Genomic DNA, 22,030 nt, shown 5'->3' with positions numbered 1-22,030 from the left:
ACACTATAAACAAGGAGTCAGTCTGAAACCTTTTCTTATTTTAGAAAAATACTCATTTACAGATAAATTGGGAAGGGAAGCCATATCCAGCTCATTAAGATGGGCATTTCCAATAAACTTTATGTTTAATAATTGTCCTTTAAATTTTGTCATATATTTATATGCTTTTATCAGTTTTCTGCTACTTATCATTGCAAATGTACATCAACATAAAATAATTTTTAATACTGAAAGCCTTTTGTTTATAACAGTTTGCTTTCTCCTTTTCAAAGTCTTAATTTTATTCAGGTGAGGTAGTTTAACTAACTTGGTTTGTTCAAACAGAGGGAGAAGGGGAAATAAATCTGGGTGTTTAGTATATAAAGATGTAATGATGGGGGCACCTGGGTGGCTCAGTCAGTTGAGCATCTGACTCTTGATTTCAGCTCAGGTCATGATCTCATGGTCGTGGGATCAAGCCCAGCATCTGGCTCTGCACTGGGCATGGAGCCTGCCTGGGAGTCTCTCCTTCTGTACCTCCCCTGCTCATGCAATGTGCTTTCTTTCTCTCTCAAAACAAAATATTTAAAAAAGATGTAATGATGGAGCTATTTTTAGTGAAAGCCGCTTTTTGTCTTTCCCATGTTATTTTTTTGCATGTGTTAGCAATCTGTTCTCTGCTAAAGTTTGTTTATGTGGCATAAACAGAAATTTATTGTCTCCCTGTTCTGGAGGCGAGAAGTTTAAAATCAAGGTTGGTTCTTTCTGAGGGCTGTGAGGGACCATCTATCCTGGGTCTCTCCCATCACTTCTAGTGGTTTACTAGCAATTTTTGGCATATCTTAGTTTGTAGAACTATCATCTCCACCTCTGCTTTCACCTATCCGTGACGCTCTCCCTGTGTGCAGGACTACTCCCAAACACCTTCTTCTTTACGAGGACACCAGTCATCCTGGCTTAGAGCCCCCCCTCTTTTACACTATGACCTCATCCTAATTACAACACTATTTCCAACTAAGTCACATTCTAAGACACCAGTGGTTAGGACTTCACAGGAATTTTTTTTTAATTCCAATTTTGTAGACTCTTTAATTGCAGAGAAGCATGATACAGTGATCAGATAGGATTCTAAAACATAATATTTATTTCCCAAGAGTAAATTTCTGTTGGGAAAGAGCCATGGAAATAAGAACTCGAGGGGAAAAAAGCTACTGATATTCAATTTTCCATGGTTACAGGTAGATATAGATTCACAACAGCATTTAGATTCTACTAGGCATGCTTACAATTAATAAACGGTTTTATGTTAGAAACTATATCCACTGCAACTAATTTATGGTGAAAAGTTATAATGATCTAGAAGTTGCACAAAATTATTTTAAGGGACAATATATTAACGCAACAGTTTGAAGACTAATGTGAATGTAATCTGGTCTTTTAGAAAGCTGTATTTTGTCCTTCTTTGGTATTTTTTACAGATCTGGGAGTTAGTGTTTCCTTGCCTACTAATCAGAATGGTAAATAACTGACTTTTGCTTCATGTGCATTTATAATTTTCATATCTTCTTCCATTCTTATGGGTATTTCACACTCTCTTATTCATTCAACAAATATTCACTGAGCATCTAGAGTGAATATTTCTAGTTCTTGAGGATTACAACAAATCCCCCAGCATCAGAATCAGAGAAAAAATTAGAAAAATGAAATCAATCTCACACAGAGAGAACGGAGAAGACTCAATCACAAATAAACAAAGAGATATCTAAAACAATTTTGAGTCGTGAATTGTCTCCAAGAAAAAAAAAAGCAGAGTAAAGAGAATGATAGTTAAAGGGGTATATTTTTGATAATTTGGCCAGAAAAGAGCTCTCTAAAGATAATCATATTAAGGTACATTAAATTTGGATTGCCAACAGATTGTTCTACAAGTGTTCTGCAGGACGAGCAAACATTTCTAGTAAATTTTAACTTGTTAAAGGGTTGTTCTCTCTCTCTCTCTCTCTCTCTCTCTCTCTCTCTCTGTGCAGGACTGTGGGTGATCGTCTCCCATGCTCAGATGCTTGGGCTCAGGCCACAGTGTTTGGCAGAAATCAGTGATTTTTCAGAACACTGGAAGGTGCCCACAACTGGCACTGGTGTATTTTTGTCACTTCAAAGCATTTATGGATAGTCCTTTGCTTTTCCATACAAGAGTAAGCTTAGGAATGCTTTGCTTCATTCTAGGTCAGGCTGCCTGTAAATAAAGACTCTTTCTTCTGTTACCTTATTGCCAGTTACGTTAAGTACAGTATATTACAAGAGTTTATTAATACTGTACTGTAGTCAACATCGTGTGAGCTTATACAATGGCCCCCATGCAGAAAAAGTTGAAAAGAAAGGCAATAAGATGATGATTACGGTGGATGTTAAGAAGGAAATCATCGAGAAGTGTGAGTGAGGTATGCAAGTGGCTGAAATTGCAAGATTTTATAAGAAGTCTAACATCTGCATATCATCTACAGAGGAGAAGGAGATAAAGGCAGAGGAACCCCTCGCTTCAAAGAGATTAAGGAGGTGTGTAAAATGTGGCAAACTTTGTAGAAAAGTACAACCCCCAGAAGGCGGTAGCAGTGCGAGAATGATAAATCTGTTTAACAATGCAATGTCCCATATCTGCGAAATCCTTAAAAGGAGGCAAAAGCAAGTATCATTGGATAAGTTCCTTGTTAAATCTGCACTTAAAGAACAAGATTCCATTGAGCCAATAGATAGAAGTGATTCCCTTAGTGATAGTGAAAGTTGTCCTACACAATAACCCTCCTCTCTCCTTTCCCTCACACCAGCCACAAGGGTGTTCAAAGGTAAGTGCAGGTTAATTTGTTTTTCTTTATATTGTGCATTTTATTGTTTTGTATTATATTACAGCATCATAATCATTTTTATGTGAATATTTGGGTTTGTGGAGTGAATCATCTGAGTTTCCATTATTTCTTATGAGGAAATGCGCTTTGATATACAAGTGCTTTGGGTTACAAGCATGTTTCCGGAATGAATTGTGCTCTCAATCCAAGGTTTTACTGTATTTCAAATGGAAGTGAAGTCCCCTTCACAGGCCAGTTTAACACGAGTCTGTTATTGCAAAATGAAAGTCACACTTTCATTCCTCCTCAGTTACTTATTCTTTCCAACTCATCTTTGACATGACCTTGGGAAAATCATTTTAACTCTTCTATACCTCAGTCTGATTTTCTGTAAAAGAGACCACGATAATGCGTGCCACAGGGTTTCTCAGACAATCAGAGGTAACTGATGTGGAGCACTGGCACTGGCTTGCCTGTGGAGCAGCAGTCTCCCAAACAACCAAACCCAGCTGTCAGGAAACCATCTTCCTTCTCTCAACTCTCTTCCTTTGTGTATTCCAAGGATCATTTCATTGGGGGTTGGAGATGTGCTTCGTTGTTCTAACACAGGGGAGGCACCTGGCTGATTTGGGGACTGAACTGATTGTGAGGCCATATGCTTCTCTGCTGTGAATGATGGGAGGGCTGTTGGCTTTGCTGTCTCGGCTTGTTTCCCAGCCTCGCTTGGCTTCCTCCCTGTCTCCCTCCCTCTCTCCCCAGGTTGTTTCTTTCCCATTAAGAACACAGTGGACAATGTTTAAAGTACTTGCTGAATGGATATGTAAATGAACAACAACCTGAGAAAGAGAAGATAGAGATGCCTATAAATGTAGTTTTAGCTAGTATCCCTTTTATTTCTAATGGATAGTATCATGGCTATAGATTTTAATGTAGGTTTTTAAAATTATTCATCTTTTTAAAAAGGTTTCATCTCTAAAGATCTCTGAGACATATATCAAGTTCATGTGGTCATGCCTTAAAGAAACCAGACTAGGGGCACATGGGTTGCTCAGTCAGGTAAGCGTCCAACTTCAGATCATGATCTCACGGCTGGTAAGTTCAAGCCCTACGTCGGGCTCTGTGCTGGCAACTCAGAGCCTGGAGACTGCTTTGGATTCTGTATCTCCCCGTCTCTGTCCCTCCCCTGCTCACACTTTGTCTTTCTCAATAATAAACCAACATTAAAAATAAAAATAAAGAACGTAGACTTGATATGTGTAACCCACCTAAAATGCTAAAAGTTTGCTTGCCATTTAAGATCTAGTCTTCAAAATTACCCAAAGGGCTTGTTTTATTACACACGGTGTGAAAAGCTTAGATCAGTGCTCTTTCTTTATATAACTTGAAATACAGTTTCAGTTGCTATTCTAGGCTTTATTTCTAGTGTTGTATTTCTAGCTAGCTCTAAATAATTATTTAACATGATAGATATATAAAATTGGGAGAAGCACATTCAAGATCTTTAGAAATTCTAAAGCCTAAAAAACAAACCCCTTCACAACCTCAGGGGAATCACCTAATTTCTAAAGCCATGGGGATTTAAATGATAAGGTATTAAACATTTGTTTTATTTTACTTCGTACCTTTAATATTTTCACATCTCAAAAGTCACTCAAAAGACCCAGACTCTGTCACAGGTAACTGGGCCGAGGGTTTTAACGGAGAGTACAGATGGAACAGGAACACAACACCACAGACTGACAAAGCTACTGCTAAGAATGAGGAAACCTGACCCAGGAGACAACTGAACAAAGTACGGTTTGAATTTCGAATACATGGGCTCCAGAAGCAACTAACTATGAACACCATCCTTTTAAGTCACTGGCTCCTGGTTCTAGGTCCATAAAATGATGTGGCATTTTGAGCTTCTTTGGATTCCTTGACTAACCCCAAGAGCTTTTACTTTACCCATCTCTTTTGCAAAGTCATGTGAAATCGCATTCCTGAGGCAAACAAACCCTACAATGAGGCCGCAACGTATATGTTAGTGAATCCTTCTGAATGGTGGTAACACCTTGTAGCTACTGGCTTGCCAGCCAAGATCCAAATTAAGGGTCACGGGGAGAAGCTGCCCTCTGAAAGAAGTGGCACTAATAGTCAAAACATGTGGCTAAAAGGAGCGATGGGACCAAGGGGGTCACCCTGCTCCCTGCACTCCCAAGCTAGAGATTTTGCAGCCTGCACTCTGCCCCATCACCACATGCCAGGGAATTAGATAAAAACAGGTGGTCTGACCTAGTATTTATTTTCACTTAAAAGCTTACTTGTACATTACTGAACAAAGCTTGTATAATATACTACACTGCAACTGAAAATCCTTTTGGTGGAAAGACACAGCAATGATAAACATTCATATACTTAACCCAATCCACTCTTAACTCCATAAAGAATGGATTTATTGAGAATTGGGGGATATAAGCAGACTTTAATCTGAGGACAGCATTAAATCAGGTTTTGGCATCATTACCTTTGACAGGGCACCTTAACTTAGGTGGCTGAGGTCCCACAAGGTAAAATCTGCATCTGCTCTGGGAATCCTCCCATTTCATTTTCAATTGCCAACCTGTTCAACACCTGTGTCCACATGTGCAAGGGCTAACTATGAGTTTTTAGAGACCACAGCATTCAGGTTCGCATGTTGTATTCCTACTGCAGAGATCATGTTAACAGCTGGCAGCTTAGCAACTGCCACCATCTAATTTCAGTAAAGATTAAGGCTTAAAAAATCCTTAGCTGGAAACGTTCTTGGCAGAGGCCAAAGGTGCTGCTAGAGTTATTAAAAAAAAAAAAAAAAAAAAAAAAATCCCACAGCTTAATTTAATCAAGGAAAAGGAATATATCTTCTTCAAGACCATGATGGATTTGAAGGGAATATATATTTATTGCCTTGACCAAATGGCATAAAAGAGATTTAGCAATCAGTGTATAAACTAAAGAGGGGAAAGACGGTCTTTTTACACTGCTGAGAGTGACACACATATATTAATTTAACATATAGTTTCTACTCACAGTAGACTATAAGAAATACAAGACCCTTATTTTCATGGAGCATATATTCTAGAAGGGGTAAAGAAATAATACAAAGACAATTTAAATAAAAAGATCATTCTGATTAGGAATATGCTCTGAAAAAATATAAAATAAGGTACTGGGACAGGGAGTGAGTTGAGAGGTACTTTTAGATTGGGTGAGCAGAAGAGGCCCATTTGAGATGATATCTGACCCGACCCTTGAAAGGATAGAATGAGCCAGACACGGAGAAATGAAAGCAATAGAATGTTCAGAATTTCTACAGAGATATTTATGAGTCGCCGAACAACCATAGATGGAAGAAAGGCAGGGGACTTAATTCAAGGCATATCTTCATAATCACACACTAAAAACTAAACCCATGTTACGTATTTATTTGAGATATGTTTGGAGAGGGAGGCTAGTGACAGTGAGGTGCAATACTACAATTCTTGGCACTGTAATTTATCTGGGGGCAGAACCTTGCAAGTTGAAGTGCTGCTCAGTGTGACCGGGAAAGACTCCCCGAAGACGAAGTTAGTGACAGATTCTGTAGCATCTTCCCCAGGTCGTGGTCGGGGTAATTCTAAGTGTAATGGGAAGCCATAGAACCATTTAAGCAGCGAGAAGTAGCAGAATCGGAGTTAAGCCTCAAATAGATTATTTGGACAATGCAAGCAATAGGTTGTGAGGAGAATGGCGGTGAAGCAGCTGGGATAATGCTGTGGGAGTCTGTAGGAAGGGGACAGTGGTTTCGGCTAGTACAGCAGCAGAGAAAACGGGGAGGACTGGAAGTAAGTGGGGCACTGTGTGGGCTGCAGATCAAACATGACACCTAGGTTTTGTCACGTATGCCCAAATGTAAGCCAATTTTATGGTCCACATAAAGGTCTGAGAAGAAGCCTAAGTTAAAGGACAGGCTATATTCACTTCAATCTTCACTGAGTCTTTACTACGTGGCAAGCACGCTGTACACGTATACGTAAAGATATACTGTACATGCACGTAAATATACACATAAGCTATACGTACACACAACATTTAAAAGTGGACACTTGTAAAGCCATTTTCAAAAAAAAATAGCCCACCAATATTTAATGCTGACTTTACAACATCAGACAATCCTCATTCCTAGGTCCTTTGCGCTTTTTTGCAGGTATGAGCTATACAATAAGAGGAATCCGACATTTCCTTGGAATCTAAATAACAACAAACATTTTAAGGGAACACAGGGGCTATATAAAAGAGGCAGTTTTGCATTGAGATCACCACCTAACCCATATGAGATTCTCCTTACTAAATCCAGCCTAATGTTCACTCCACCTTGTCTTTTATAATTTTAGCTCTTGAGATACAGGTAAACGATCACATAATAGTTCATATTTTAGAACTATTTTGAAGAGTAAATGCATTGTTAGTTAATATCCAAGGGTAAATCATATCAAATGACTATTCTTTTTGCTATGGAAAACTCAATTGATCACAAAGCAAAAGTTATCTTAAAAAATAAAACCTAAGAAAAAATTTCTTATCCTCTAACATTTTGTTCCAAATAAGCCCCCAAGTCAATAGAATTTTCCATTTTCTTTCATATTACAGGTGTGCAATTTGAAAGACAAAATAACATATGCTACTTGACATATAAGGACTATTTATTAACTATAAAAAATAATAAATGAAAAAACAAGCTGAAGTTCTGGTGACTAAGTACTCATGAGTCATCTAAAGGTTTATAATCTTACTTTTTCTTATAGGTATCCAAGCCCTTTGGCCCAGTAATTTCATTTCTACAAGAATATGCCCACATACACACAAAACTTAATATGTAAAAACTGTACATATGCTGCTTGTACCACTGCTCATTAAAAAAAGAGGAACTTAAATGTCCAGAAAAGGGGAACTGTTACATAGATTATGTTATCCGTACTATGGGATCCAATCATCTGGTCAAAAGAATAAAGTGGATTTTTATATACCAATATGGCAACTTGTAATATTTTGTAAAGGGGATCAAAACAATGCACACACAGTATATGGAATAATTCCATTAAGATAGGTGTGTGTGCACACATACACACACATACACACACTGGTAGAAGTTTAGGAGGCCACTCTACTGGGGTCCCTGGGTGGCTCAGTCAGTGAAGCATCTGACTTCAGCTTAGGTCATGATTTCGGGGTTCATGGGTTCAAGCCCCGTGTCGGGCTCTGTGTCTACAGCTCAGAGCCTGGAGCCTGCTTCAGATTCTATGTCTCTCTCTCTCTCTCTGCCCCTCCCCCACTCACGCTCTGTCTCTGTCTCTCAAAAATAAACATTAAAAAAAATTAAAGAAAAAAAAGGTCACTCTACTGGCAATGGTTACTTGGCAATGGTCCTCTAAAAAGGAGAATGGAATAATGTGGCAATGGTGGTAGGGGTGTTGTTGATAAAGGCACTTCATTTTCTCCATAAGTACTTTTGTATGATTTGATTTCATCCTACACTGTACGTGCCCTGGGTTTGTAAATTTTAATTTAAAACATAAAGCTAGAGAGCTACTATCCCATGATTTTCTGCATCTTTCAACAGTGTATTTGTCCACTTCATATTACTACAAGCCAACATAGCTGATGACCTCAGACTAAATCTAGACCATAGCGTTTCATCCAGTAGTGGCCTTCTCTGATATGTGACAGTAGCCTGCTGCAGTGGATTTCCATGTGTGCTGAAGATTTCAGATAGCAAGACACTAGGGCAGTCACTTCTTTAAAGTCTAAAGCAGATTTTGATGGCATCTCACTAAACAGAGTGCTTCTCGCATGTTTGTAGCATGTACAGATCACTCAGTGACATGGATGACTGTTTACATCCTGTGCCAACTCAGCTGATGTGCATGTAATTAACATTATGTCTTGATAGCCTGCTGTTGTTTGCAGAACTTCAAGTCATGATTCTGGCACACTGACAACAAGCAGTGAACACTTTGATACAGAGTCAACACAACACTGATGTCAGTTTCCAGTGATGTCACACAATAAGTGCCCTTCATGAGCACGACACTATGCTATCACTAGCCGTTTCTAGTAAAAATGCTCTGCACCTCATGAAATGAATGATCCACAGAGATTATTCCTATATCTATTTGTCTTCACATCAACTGTACTTGTGTGCATCCATTTAATCATAGCACGATGACAGAGAAAATAAAAGTCTACTCTCTAGACTATATGTGGATTTGAATGCTTGACTCTATCACATACTAACTTTCCAATTCCAGGTAAATAACATAACCCCTTTGTGTATCAGTTGTATCTGTACAACAGGGATCATAACACCTATCCCTCAAACATACCTCATTCTGTGTTAAAAAGTGCATTGCATAAATGCCTGTTACTATTGCTTAATAAGTATTAGAATAAATACAGCAATACCTACAGTAGTAGGTGAGAGTGCTTCAGAAATATCTGGATTACAGAATATGCACTACATGGGGACAGTTATTTGAATAGGCATTAGCAGAACACAGAATTATGAAATAATTCCTTTTGATTAAATCTTAGAGAATTTTAAGACTATTAAATGGTTGGACTATAATGAACAAAAATGTATTAGTGTCATAAGTTCTTCACAATAATGATATACTCCAAATCAAATAGTAAAACACTGAAGAAGTATAAGAAAAATGAGTAAGAAACATAAGTTTAATTTTGATAAGATTTCAAACATATTCTTCAAAATCAACTGTTCTTTCAGTTTGGCTTGAATCAACATTTACTTTCATTCATTCATTGAAAAAAAAAAAGCAGCCTCTTAAGAAACATGAAAATCTATTTAACACAGTTATTATACTGACTTCAGAATCTAAATGGAGACCAAATCTTACTTACTTAGAATCTTACTTAGAAGCTAGAAAAGCACCCCATATTAACAAATAATTTATTTTCCCATTTTGGACTCTGCTTTAAATGTTGATGTGAAAGTCTTTTCACCTCAGCAGCCCCTCGAGTGTTCACTTTGAACAATGACTTTGCAGCTGGCCAAACCAGTCTCGCGATCAATTTTTATGAGTACAAATTCTTGAGCTGATGGCTGTATCTCCAGCTATATCACTCATATAATACACACTCACAAGTGGTGATGAGATTCACATTATCGCCAAAGCACCATCCTGCCGATGGCAGCAGTGGACACAGCAGGGGCACAGTGTCCTCCCTAGAAAAATGACTCCTTCACCTTTCAATAATGCAGCCTGCAGGTATGAACCTACAGGCTGCATGCCAAGAGAATGAGAGCTATCTTTAAAAATACTAATAAAAACTACCCAGTTCCTCCCAATTGGCCACTCTCACTGAATCTCCATACACATCCATCTTGATTTGGAAATGTGCGCATTCAATTTGTCTTCCCATTACGTTTGGAATTGAAAGGAAGATTCAATTGTATTTAAAACTCGAACAAGTTGCCAGTGTACTGGCATGTTTATTTCAATGCATGTGGGCATGGAATTCTCTGTATGAATGCATGTGTATACATATATTTGTGCAAAATTATAAGGCTTAAATAGGACTTCAGATTTTAAGAAGGTACCTCAGGTAGAATAAATCTGAATTCATTATTGTCTGGTGATGTTTTTTTCTAAATTCCAATTATGGAGTATATGGCTTTAAATTAAATTTTAATTATGGGCTTAAATTTTGCCTTTGAAAATGTCAAACTTATTTTTGTTACTGAGCCAATTCTCTAGCTTCCCAAAGACACGGTTAATGTTCCTCAAATGATCTCAAAGTATTCTAATTCTTTCTTTCATTTCTAAACTCTTTTATAGGGTGATCAAAGTATACGTTTGTTCTGTAACTTTTGATTCTTGCGATCATATGCTAGAAAATACAGTATGCAGAAAAGGATTACCTAAAACTTTACCTGGCCAAAAGCATGAGGCAATCATCTGATCTCTCAAGACTGATCTAATAAATAATAAAGCCAATTTTCATATGATCAATATAACAGAAACTCTCTTAGCTTGTCACTTAACCAGATCTCCAAACTAATGAACATTCTCTGACTCATTCTTTAAAACATCCAGCAATTGCATTCTTTGGTATTTACCCAAAGGAATTGAAAAACTTATGTCTACACTGCCCAGGACTGTTTACAGCAACTTTAAACATAGTTGACAAAACTTACAAGCAACTAAGATGGCCTTCAATAGGTGAATGAATGAATAAACTATGATTCATCCAGACAATGTGTGTGTGTGTTTTTTTTTTAAGTCAGTTCCACACCCAGCATGGAACTCAATGTGGGGCTTGAAATTATAACCCAGAGATCACAAGTCGGATGCTAACCGACTGAGCCACCCAGTCACCCCCAGCCAATGGAATACGTAATGCTAAAAAGAAATGAGTTATCAAGCTATGTAAAGACATGGAGGAAATTGAAATTATTAAGTGAAATAAACCAATCTGAAAAGGCTACATGGGGTATGATTCCAATTATATGACATTCTAGAAAACGCAAAACTATGGAGACCATAAAAAGATCAGTGGTTGCCATGGGGGAGAGAAGGGATTCATGGGCAGAGAACATAGGATTATTAGCGCAGTGAAAATACTCTGTACGACATTTAATGGTGGATATATGTTATTATACATTTGTCCAAACACGTATAATATATAACACTAAGAGTGAACCATACTGTAAATAATGGACATTGGATGATTATGATGTGTCAATGTTGATTCATCCTTGGTAACAAATGTATCACATGATGTTGATAATGGGAGGCCATGGCATATGTGAAGACAGGGGATATATGGAAAATCTTTGTATCTTCTCTCAGTTTTGTTGTGAGCCTAAAACTGTTCTAAAAAATAAAGTTTTTTTTAAAAAGGTAAAAATAAAAAACATAATAATTAATAAGTAAAAGTTCATGCTAATTAAGAGTCAGCTAGGTTTGTGCCAGTCACATCAGCTATTAAAAATATGGAATTAAGATTCTACCTAAATGCACTGAGTATGACTATGAAAAAGCAGCTACTATGAAAAATCACTTGAGTGATTTAGAAAGATTTGATAAAGACAAGTCGCTAATGTAAACTTGTCACATTAGATGTGAGACATCTGTAAATAGCAATAAAATCAAATGTCCAGAAAGATCTGCATTAAAACTGCTTGGTAAATGCATTTAAATGCTTGTGCCAATTGAAAGAAATTAAACCTGGAAACCAAAGAAGACATTTTATGGGTATGGTTTTTGGAGGGCAGATCACTCAACTCCAAACAGGAGCCCCTTACTCAATCTATTTATATCAGGACTGCCAACGTATGCTGTGCACACATATATGCATCTTTTGTTAAAGCAGCTGGCCAAATATTCGTTCTAATCACATGAGAAAATGCTACATTTTAACCAAATAGGCTGGCTATCTTCCACATAGATAAAACTAGTTTTGACTGAATTTTTACACTTTTCATGAAGTTACCATGCCATTGTGGCACATCCAAAAGCGGATAGATAACCTTACTTATGGAAGACAGAAAAATGACAGTTTTCCTTCCTTGGCATTTCACCATGTTATTCTGATCTAGTCCATTTAAATTTGCTTAATGTGTGGGTAAGAATCGACAAGAGTTTAGAGACTGTTTTACGTTAATACCACCAAGAACATTTTTTTCTATAGAACCACTGGGAACAAAATAGCTTGGATTCATCACAGAATGGAATGACTACTATTTAGAAGTTATTCTTTAATGTAAATTTAATTTAATGAGTATATTCTAGGAGTAAAGGTTATCCATGATTAAAAACTAACAAAACAAGGAAGAGTCAGCCAGAACATATATTCCAATAATCCAATAATATTCAGAATCCTATTACAAACATATCTACCAGTCCTGGAAATTTAAAGCTACCGTTATGTGAATAAGTGATAAAAAAATGTCCTATTTATGTAAAAATGGAAGCTTCTAAGTATTATGGTTTATCTATAAAATATCAGAATGATGCAGTGGTTCCCAAGGTGTGGTTTTGCAATCCTGGAGAACTTTAAGATCTTTTCAGGGAATCTGTGAGGTCAAAACTGTAATATTCAGACATCATCTGCATTTCTCACAGCTATTCTCTGTGTGTACAGTGGAATTTTCCAGAGGCTAAATTTCATCTGATATTACAACAGATTGAATGTAGAACCTGATATGAAAATATAGCTGCATTCTATTAAGCTAGACATTAAAGAGATGTGTGAAAACCTGGAATAATATTACTCATTTCCCTAAATTGTTTGGTTCAAAAGTTATTTTACATAAAAATGTTACTTGTGTGGGCATGTAAAGAAATTCACTACTTTTATTTTAAAATGAAATACTTAAAAGTTTCAGTTTTAATTTCTAACAGTGAATACCTATAGACATAACCCACCAAACGAAAGTTTGAGCACTGCTCTTAGACCGGTTGTGTAACAGGAAAAAAAACTTACTAACCTGAACAAGAACAAAGTAACGTTTTTTCCATCTTTTCCAGACCTTCTGTCCAAGGGCATACAAATACCTGGTAAGAAAAACAAGCAAAAGATATTTTAGATGAATGATGCTGTGGCTCTGTGCAATCATATTTCTTCCACAGGTATTCGTTCTGGAGACCAGCCTGCTAAAGGCAAAGTCTAGTTCATTTGAAAATGGAGAAAACACGTAGCTTCTGTGTTATAAAACGACTTGAGCTTATTCTAGGTTCTTGAAAGGGAATTGATTTATGGGGCTTATCAATTTGTCAGTTCTTACTACAAATTGAGCTGCGATGGAGCTAGAAAGAATAATCAAAGAATCAGTGGGAATTTTATGCTTACAACACACTTCTTAGGATAGACAAAGACTACAAACTGGGGATTAGAAGACTCAGTGTTTCAGCTCTCAGATGACCGTGGCTGAGAAGTGGGGCCCCAGAAGAAGTGGCTGTACAGTCAAGAACCTGAGTGAAGGGTCACTGTCCAGCTGGGTGACCCCAAGTTGTGCCAGCACCAATCTCGGTTTCTGTTTCTTCAACTATAAATGGCAAGACTGGCTTTGCTGATTTCTAAGGTCTCTGCCGGCCTCATAATTTGGAGGTTTAGCTGATTTACAGAAAGTATCTTGCTGCAAATTTTCCTAACTATGAAGTTCAGGTGAAGAGAACATGGTGTAATTAAACAAAAGCCCTGGCTGAAACTATGTTGAACTGTGCATTGCTATTAACAATGTGAATTGAAATGAATAAAGGAGTCAATCATTTGAGAATATTCTTACTGAATATATATAGATGTAAGCTTATCAAGTTTATCAAGGAGGAAAAACAAGAAATTAAAAATTGCTCTAGTGAGGGAGAGGGAAGATGGTGGCGTAGGAGGACGCTGGGCTCACCAAGCGTCCTGCTGATCACTTAGATTCCACCTACACCTGCCTAAAGAACCCAGAAAACCGCCAGAGGATTAGCAGAACGGAGTCGCCGGAGCCAAGCGCAGACGAGAGGCCCACGGAAGAGGGTAGGAAGGGCGGCGAGGCGGTGCTCGCTCCACGGACTGGTGGGAGGGAGCCGGGGCGGAGGGGCGGCTCGCCGGCCAAGCAGAGCCCCATAGTCTGGCTTGCAAAAAGCGGAGGGGCCTGACGGACTGTGTTCCCACAGCAAGCGCGACTTAGCGGCTGGGAGGTCATAAGTTAACAGCTCTGCTCAGAAAGCGGGAAGGCTGGAGGACAAAGGGAAGGAGAGCTGCTGAGCCCCCTGACGACAGAGCTCAGTTTGGTGGGGAACAAAGGCGCTCGCCAGCGCCATCTCCCCCGCCCATCACCCAGCCAAAATCCCAAAAGAACCAGTTCCTGCCAGGGAACTTGCTCGCTCCGCGCAAACACCCAACTCTGCCCTTCCGCGGAGCCAAACCTCCGGCAGCGGATCTGACTCCCTCCTGCTGCCACAGGGCCCCTCCTGAAGTGGATCACCTAAGGAGAAGCAAGCTAAGCCTGCCCCTCCTGCCCCTGTGCGCCTTGCCTACCCACCCCAGCTAAGATGCCAGATCCCCAGCATCACAAGCCTGGCAGTGTGCAAGTAGCCCAGACAGGCCACCCCACCCCACAGTGAATCCCGCCCCTAGGAGAGGGGAAGAGAAGGCACGCACCAGTCTGACTGTGGCCCCAGCGGTGGGCTGGGGGCAGACATCAGGTCTGACTGTGGCTCTGCCCACCAACTTCAGTTATACACCACAGCACAGGGGAAGTGCCCTGCAGGTCCTCACCATGCCAGGGACTATCCAAAATGACCAAGCGGAAGAACTCCCCTCAGAAGAATCTCCAGGAAATAACAACAGCTAATGAGCTGATCAAAAAGGATTTAAATAATATAACAGAAAGTGAATTCAGAATAATAGTCATAAAATTAATCACTGGGCTTGAAATCAGTATAGCTGACAGCAGAGAATCTCTTGCTGCAGAGATCAAGGGACTAAGGAACAGTCACGAGGAGCTGAAAAACGCTTTAAACGAAATGCATAACAAAATGGAAACCACCACGGCTCGGATTGAAGAGGCAGAGGAGAGAATAGGTGAACTAGAAGATAAAGTTATGGAAAAAGAGGAAGCTGAGAAAAAGAGATAAAAAAATCCAGGAGTATGAGGGGAAAATTAGAGAACTAAGTGATACACTAAAAAGAAATAATATACGCATAATTGGTATCCCAGAGGAGGAAGAGAGAGGGAAAGGTGCTGAAGGGGTACTTGAAGAAATAATAGCTGAGAACTTCCCTGAAGTGGGGAAGGAAAAAGGCATTGAAATCCAAGAGGCACAGAGAACTCCCTTCAGACGTAACTTGAATCGATCTTCTGCACGACATATCATAGTGAAACTGGCAAAATACAAGGATAAAGAGAAAATTCTGAAAGCAGCAAGGGGTAAACGTGCCCTCACATATAAAGGGAGACCTATAAGACTCGTGACTGATCTCTCTTTTGAAACTTGGCAGGCCAGAAAGAATTGGCACGAGATTTTCAGGGTGCTAGACAGAAAAAATATGCAGCCGAGAATCCTTTATCCAGCAAGTCTGTCATTTAGAATAGAAGGAGAGATAAAGGTCTTCCCAAACAAACAAAAACTGAAGGAATTTGTCACCACTAAACCAGCCCTACAAGAGATCCTAAGGGGGACCCTGTGAGACAAAGTACCAGAGACGTCACTACAAGCATAAAACATACAGACATCACAATGACTCTAAACCCATATCTTTCTATAATAACACTGAATGTAAATGGATTAAATGCACCAACCAAAAGACATAGGGTATCAGAATGGATAAAAAAACAAGACCCATCTATTTGCTGTCTACAAGAGACTCATTTTAGACCTGAGGACACCTTTAGATTGAGAGTGAGGGGATGGAGAACTATCTACCATGCTACTGGAAGCCAAAAGAAAGCTGGAGTAGCCATACTTATATCAGACAAACTAGACTTTAAATTAAAGGCTGTAACAAGAGATGAAGAAGGACATTATATAATAGTGACAGGGTCTATCCATCAGGAAGAGCTAACAATTATAAATGTCTATGCGCCGAATACTGGAGCGCCCAAATATATAAAACAAATACTCATACACATAAGCAACCTTACTGATAAGAATGTGGTAATTGCAGGGGACTTTAACACCCCACTTACAGAAATGGATAGATCATCTAGACCCACGGTCAATAAAGAAACAAGGGCCCTGAATGAGACATTGGATCAGATGGACTTGACAGATCTATTTAGAACTCTGCATCCCAAAGCAACAGAATATACTTTCTTCTCGAGTGCACATGGAACATTCTCCAAGATAGATCATATACTGGGTCACAAAACAGCCCTTCATAAGTTTACAAGAATTGAAATCATACCGTGCATACTTTCAGACCACAATGCTTTGAAGCTTGAAATCAACCACAGAAAAAAGTCTGGAAAACCTCCAAAAGCATGGAGGTTAAAGAACACCCTACTAACGAATGAGTGGGTCAACCAGGCAATTCGAGAAGAAATTAAAAACTATATGGAAACAAACGAAAATGAAAATACAACAATCCAAACGCTTTAGGATGCAGCGAAGGCAGTCCTGAGAGGAAAATACATTGCAATCCAGGCCTATCTCAAGAAACAAGAAAAATCCCAAATACAAAATCTAACAGCACACCTAAAGGAAACAGAAGCAGAACAGCAAAGGCAGCCTAAACCCAGCAGAAGAAGAGAAATAATAAAGATCAGAGCAGAAATAAACAATATAGAATCTAAAAAAACTGTAGAGCAGATCAATGAAACCAAGAGTTGGGTTTTTGAAAAAATAAACAAAGTTGATAAACCTCTAGCCAGGCTTCTCAAAAAGAAAAGGGAGATGACCCAAACAGATAAAATCATGAATGAAAATGGAATTATTACAATCAATCCCTAAGAAATACAAGCAATTATCAGGGAATACTATGACAAATTATATGCCAACAAACTGGGCAACCTGGAAGAAATGGACAAATTTCTAAACACCCACACTCTTCCAAAACTCAATCAGGAGGAAATAGAAAGCTTGAACAGACCCATAACCAGTGAAGAAATTGAATCGGTTATCAAAAATCTCCCAACAAATAAGAGTCCAGGACCAGATGGCTTCCCAGGGGAGTTCTACCAGACGTTTAAAGCAGAGATAATACCTATCCTTCTCAAGCTATTCCAAGAAATAGAAAGGGAAGGAAAACTTCCAGACTCATTCTATGAAGCCAGTATTACTTTGATTCCTAAACCAGACAGAGACCCAGTAAAAAAAGAGAACTACAGGCCAATATCCCTGATGAATATGGATGCCAAAATTCTCAATAAGACACTAGCAAATCGAATTCAACAGCATATAAAAAGAATTATTCACCATGATCAAGTGGGATTCATTCCTGGGATGCAGGGCTGGTGCAACATTCGCAAATCAATCAACGTGATACATCACATTAATAAAAGAAAAGATAAGAACCATATGATCCTGTCAATCGATGCAGAAAAGGCCTTTGACAAAATTCAGCATCCTTTCTTAATAAAAACCCTCGAGAAAGTCAGGATAGAAGGAACATACTTAAACCTCATAAAAGTCATTTATGAAAAGCCCACAGCTAATATCATCCTCAATGGGGAAAAACTGAGAGCTTTCCCCCTGAGATCAGGAACATTACAGGGATGTCCACTCTCACTGCTGTTGTTTAACATAGTGTTGGAAGTTCTAGCATCAGCAATCAGACAACAAAAGGAAATCAAAGGCATCCAAACTGGCAAAGATGAAGTCAAGCTTTCACTTATTGCAGATGACATATTATACATGGAAAATCCGATAGACTCCACCAAAAGGCTGCTAGAACTGATACATGAATTCAGCAAAGTTGCAGGATACAAAATCAATGTACAGAAATCAGTTGCATTCTTATACACTAATAATGAAGCAATAGAAAGACAAATAAAGAAACTGATCCCCTTCACAATTGCACCAAGAAGCATAAAATACCTAGGAATAAATCTAACCAAAGATGTACAAGATCTGTATGCTGAAAACTATAGAAAGCTTATGAAGGAAATTGAAGAAGATATAAAGAAATACAGAAACATTCATGCTTATGGGTTAGAAGAATAAATACTGTTAAAATGTCAATACTACCCAAATCTATCTACACATTCAATGCAATCCCAATCAAAATTGCACCAACATTCTTCTCGAAGCTAGAACCAGCAATCCTAAAATTCATATGGAACCACAAAAGGCCCCGAATAGCCAAAGTAATTTTGAAGAAGAAGACCAAAGCAGGAGGCATCACAATCCCAGACTTTAGCCTCTACTACAAAGCTGTCATCATCAAGACAGCATGGTATTGGCACAAAAACAGACACATAGACCAATGGAATAGAATAGAAACCCCAGAACTAGACCCACAAACGTATGGCCAACTCATCTTTGACAAAGCAGGAAAGAACATCCAATGGAAAAAAGACAGTCTCTTTAACAAATGGTGCTGGGAGAACTGGACAGCAACATGCAGAAGGTTGAAACTAGACCACTTTCTCACACCATTCACAAAAATAAACTCAAAATGGATAAAGGACCTGAATGTGAGACAGGAAACCATCAAAACCTTAGAGGAGAAAGCAGGAAAAGACCTCTCTGACCTCAGCCGTAGCAATCTCTTACTCGACACATCCCCAAAGGCAAGGGAATTAAAAGCAAAAGTGAATTACTGGGACCTTATGAAGATAAAAAGCTTCTGCACAGCAAAGGAAACAACCAACAAAACTAAAAGGCAACCAACGGAATGGGAAAAGATATTTGCAAATGACATATCGGACAAAGGGCTAGTATCCAAAATCTATAAAGAGCTCACCAAACTCCACACCCGAAAAGCAAATAACCCAGTGAAGAAATGGGCAGAAAACATGAATAGACACTTCTCTAAAGAAGACATCCAGATGGCCAACAGGCACATGAAAAGATGTTCAGCGTCGCTCCTTATCAGGGAAATACAAATCAAAACCACACTCAGGTATCACCTCACGCCAGTCAGAGTGGCCAAAATGAACAAATCAGGAGACTCTAGATGCTGGAGAGGATGTGGAGAAACGGGAACCCTCTTGCACTGTTGGTGGGAATGCAAATTGGTGCAGCCACTCTGGAAAGCAGTGTGGAGGTTCCTCAGAAAATTAAAAATAGACCTACCCTATGACCCAGCAATAGCACTGCTAGGAATTTATCCAAGGGACACAGGAGTACTGATGCATAGGGGCACTTGTACCCCAATGTTCATAGCAGCACTCTCAACAATAGCCAAATTATGGAAAGAGCCTAAATGTCCATCAACTGATGAATGGATAAAGAAATTGTGGTTTATATACACTATGGAATACTACGTGGCAATGAGAAAAAATGAAATATGGCCTTTTGTAGCAACGTGGATGGAACTGGAGAGTGTGATGCTAAGTGAAATAAGCCATACAGAGAAAGACAGATACCATATGGTTTCACTCTTCTGTGGATCCTGAGAAACTTAACAGGAACCCATGGGGGAGGGGAAGGAAAAAAAAAAAAAAAGAGGTTAGAGTGGGAGAGAGCCAAAGCATAAGAGACTGTTGAGAACTGAGAGCAAACTGAGGGTTGATGGGGGGTGGGAGGGAGGAGAGGGTGGGTGATGGGTATTGAGGAGGGCACCTTTTGGGATGAGCACTGGGTGTTGTATGGAAACCAATTTGACAATAAATTTCATATATAAAAAAAAACTGCTCTAGTATAAGCATGTCATGGAGAGCTATTTAAAAATTATATCATGGGAAAAAAAAATTACACCTTGGAATGATATACACACTTACGACAAAAGTGGAAAATATCATTAGAGTTTGAAATATGATAAATACAGGCCTAGTTGTTAAATTAAAATAAGATTTTTCAATAGTTTACCAGAATCCTTTTTTTTTTCTGAAGTGAAGGTTCACCACTGTAAAGGCTATTCAAACTAAATTTATATACAATTCTGAGTGATAAAAAAGCACTACAGTTAATCACTTATTTGGGGGCTTAAAGTCTTGAGAGTTTCACAATTTTTAAAACTAAAATCTTAGCTTGAAATTTTAGTTTCTGTCGTATTAAAATAATTGTCTTTTGCACAGCAAAGCGTTTCTGCCCCCCTTTAAAATTTTTTTTTCAACGTTTTTTTATTTATTTTTGGGACAGAGAGAGACAGAGCATGAATGGGGGAGGGGCAGAGTGAGAGGGAGACACAGAATCGGAAACAGGCTCCAGGCTCCGAGCCATCAGCCCAGAGCCTGACGCGGGGCTCGAACTCACGGACCGCGAGATCATGACCTGAGCCGAAGTCAGCCGCTTAACCGACTGCGCCACCCAGGCGCCCCTTGCCCCCCCTTTAAAAAGTGATGCAAGAAATGAATAGGCACTCTTTACTTTTTTTTCCCCTTCCCCCATCTGTCCCCACCCCAAGCCCAACAGACTCTAGCAAACCACCAACGTGTTCTCTGTATCTATGAGCTTGATTTATTGGGTTCTAAATGTTCAGAATCAAAAACAAAAACAACAAAAAAAGATGCAGTTACTAAAAGTCAAACTAGAAACTAGACGTTTGCATTGGAAATCATCATCCATAACTGCCCAAATCAATTACGTATTTTGTGTCAAACCTATCCGCTATCTAGGTGAACTTCTACTCGGCTCTGACAATACCCCTGACACCACGCTGCCTGCACTTCTGGATATTCATTTAGTGACTGCTTGACAGAGACATCCACTGCTACCGTGCTCACCTGTTCACTATCACCACCTGAGGTCCCGTTAAAACCCTTTGCCCCACCTTTGCTCCAGGCTCTAATTTCTCTTCTGTGGTTCTGGTGATAGGTGCTTAGCTGCTCTCTTTCTGTCTTTTGTACGTAATTTCCTTCTCCTTGAAATGCACACACCCCAACTCCTATTACAGGGTTAACAGCAATGACCTCAGGAGCCAGACACTGTGGACACGACAGACGCCCTCTATAAAAGTGCACTGGCAAGATGTGCACCGAATAGCTGCTGAGGAGCCACAGAAGACGTTGGGAATCACCTTTGCCTGTGACCACTGCCTGCTTCTCAGCTCCTTCAGCGTCTCACTCAGCATCTCAGTTAGTGAGAAGCAAACCATCAACACCACAAGCGAGTGTAAGTCTTGCTAAGGTGATACACAAGTAATACTACTACCAGCGGCAACATCACTCAAAATCCGGGCTCAACATACTGGGAATGACACTGTAGGATTTCTCTGAAGACAGCAGAGCAGTGGGTGGATACATACATGCGTATACTAGAAATTGGGAGATGTAAGGAACTGAATAAGAGATGATTTAAGAATGGAACCAAGGTAAGCATTTGGCCTCTGGGGTGTTTTGGGGGTGTTGCCCTGTAAGAAGGAAATCAGTCAACTACCAACAGAAGTCACAAATGATCACACATATCTAGAAAGTAGCTAAGCATGAGAGTTTTGCTCTCTGCATAAGAAAACAGATTACGTTCAACACAAGATAGACTGCATAAAGGCAACGTCATAAACGCTATGTAGCAAAATGACAGTTTCTGTCCTTCAGTTTTCACATTAGCCAGATAAAAATTTTATGAAATAAAATGGACATGAATACATCAGAAAAGATA

The 22,030-nt window shown here is 39.1% G+C and overlaps 1 protein-coding gene across 17 annotated transcripts in view; it reads right to left on the bottom strand.

The window, feature by feature from the left end:
* Positions 1 to 22,030, bottom strand: part of CADPS2 (calcium dependent secretion activator 2) — a 555,001-nt gene that overhangs the window by 178,842 nt on the left and 354,129 nt on the right. For all 17 annotated transcript variants that reach the window (XM_040472104.1, XM_040472105.1, XM_040472110.1 and 14 more), the window contains one exon: positions 13,327 to 13,393. In XM_040472104.1, the coding sequence (XP_040328038.1) occupies positions 13,327 to 13,393 (67 nt within the window). The remainder of the gene's footprint in view (positions 1 to 13,326; positions 13,394 to 22,030) is intronic.

This window comes from Herpailurus yagouaroundi, unplaced genomic scaffold (assembly GCF_014898765.1).
Source record: "Herpailurus yagouaroundi ecotype Mexico unplaced genomic scaffold, PumYag 100, whole genome shotgun sequence".
Classification (NCBI taxonomy): domain Eukaryota; kingdom Metazoa; phylum Chordata; class Mammalia; order Carnivora; family Felidae; genus Herpailurus; species Herpailurus yagouaroundi.
The sequence above is the reverse complement of the archived record's forward strand: the minus strand, read 5'-3'. Positions and strand labels throughout refer to the sequence as shown.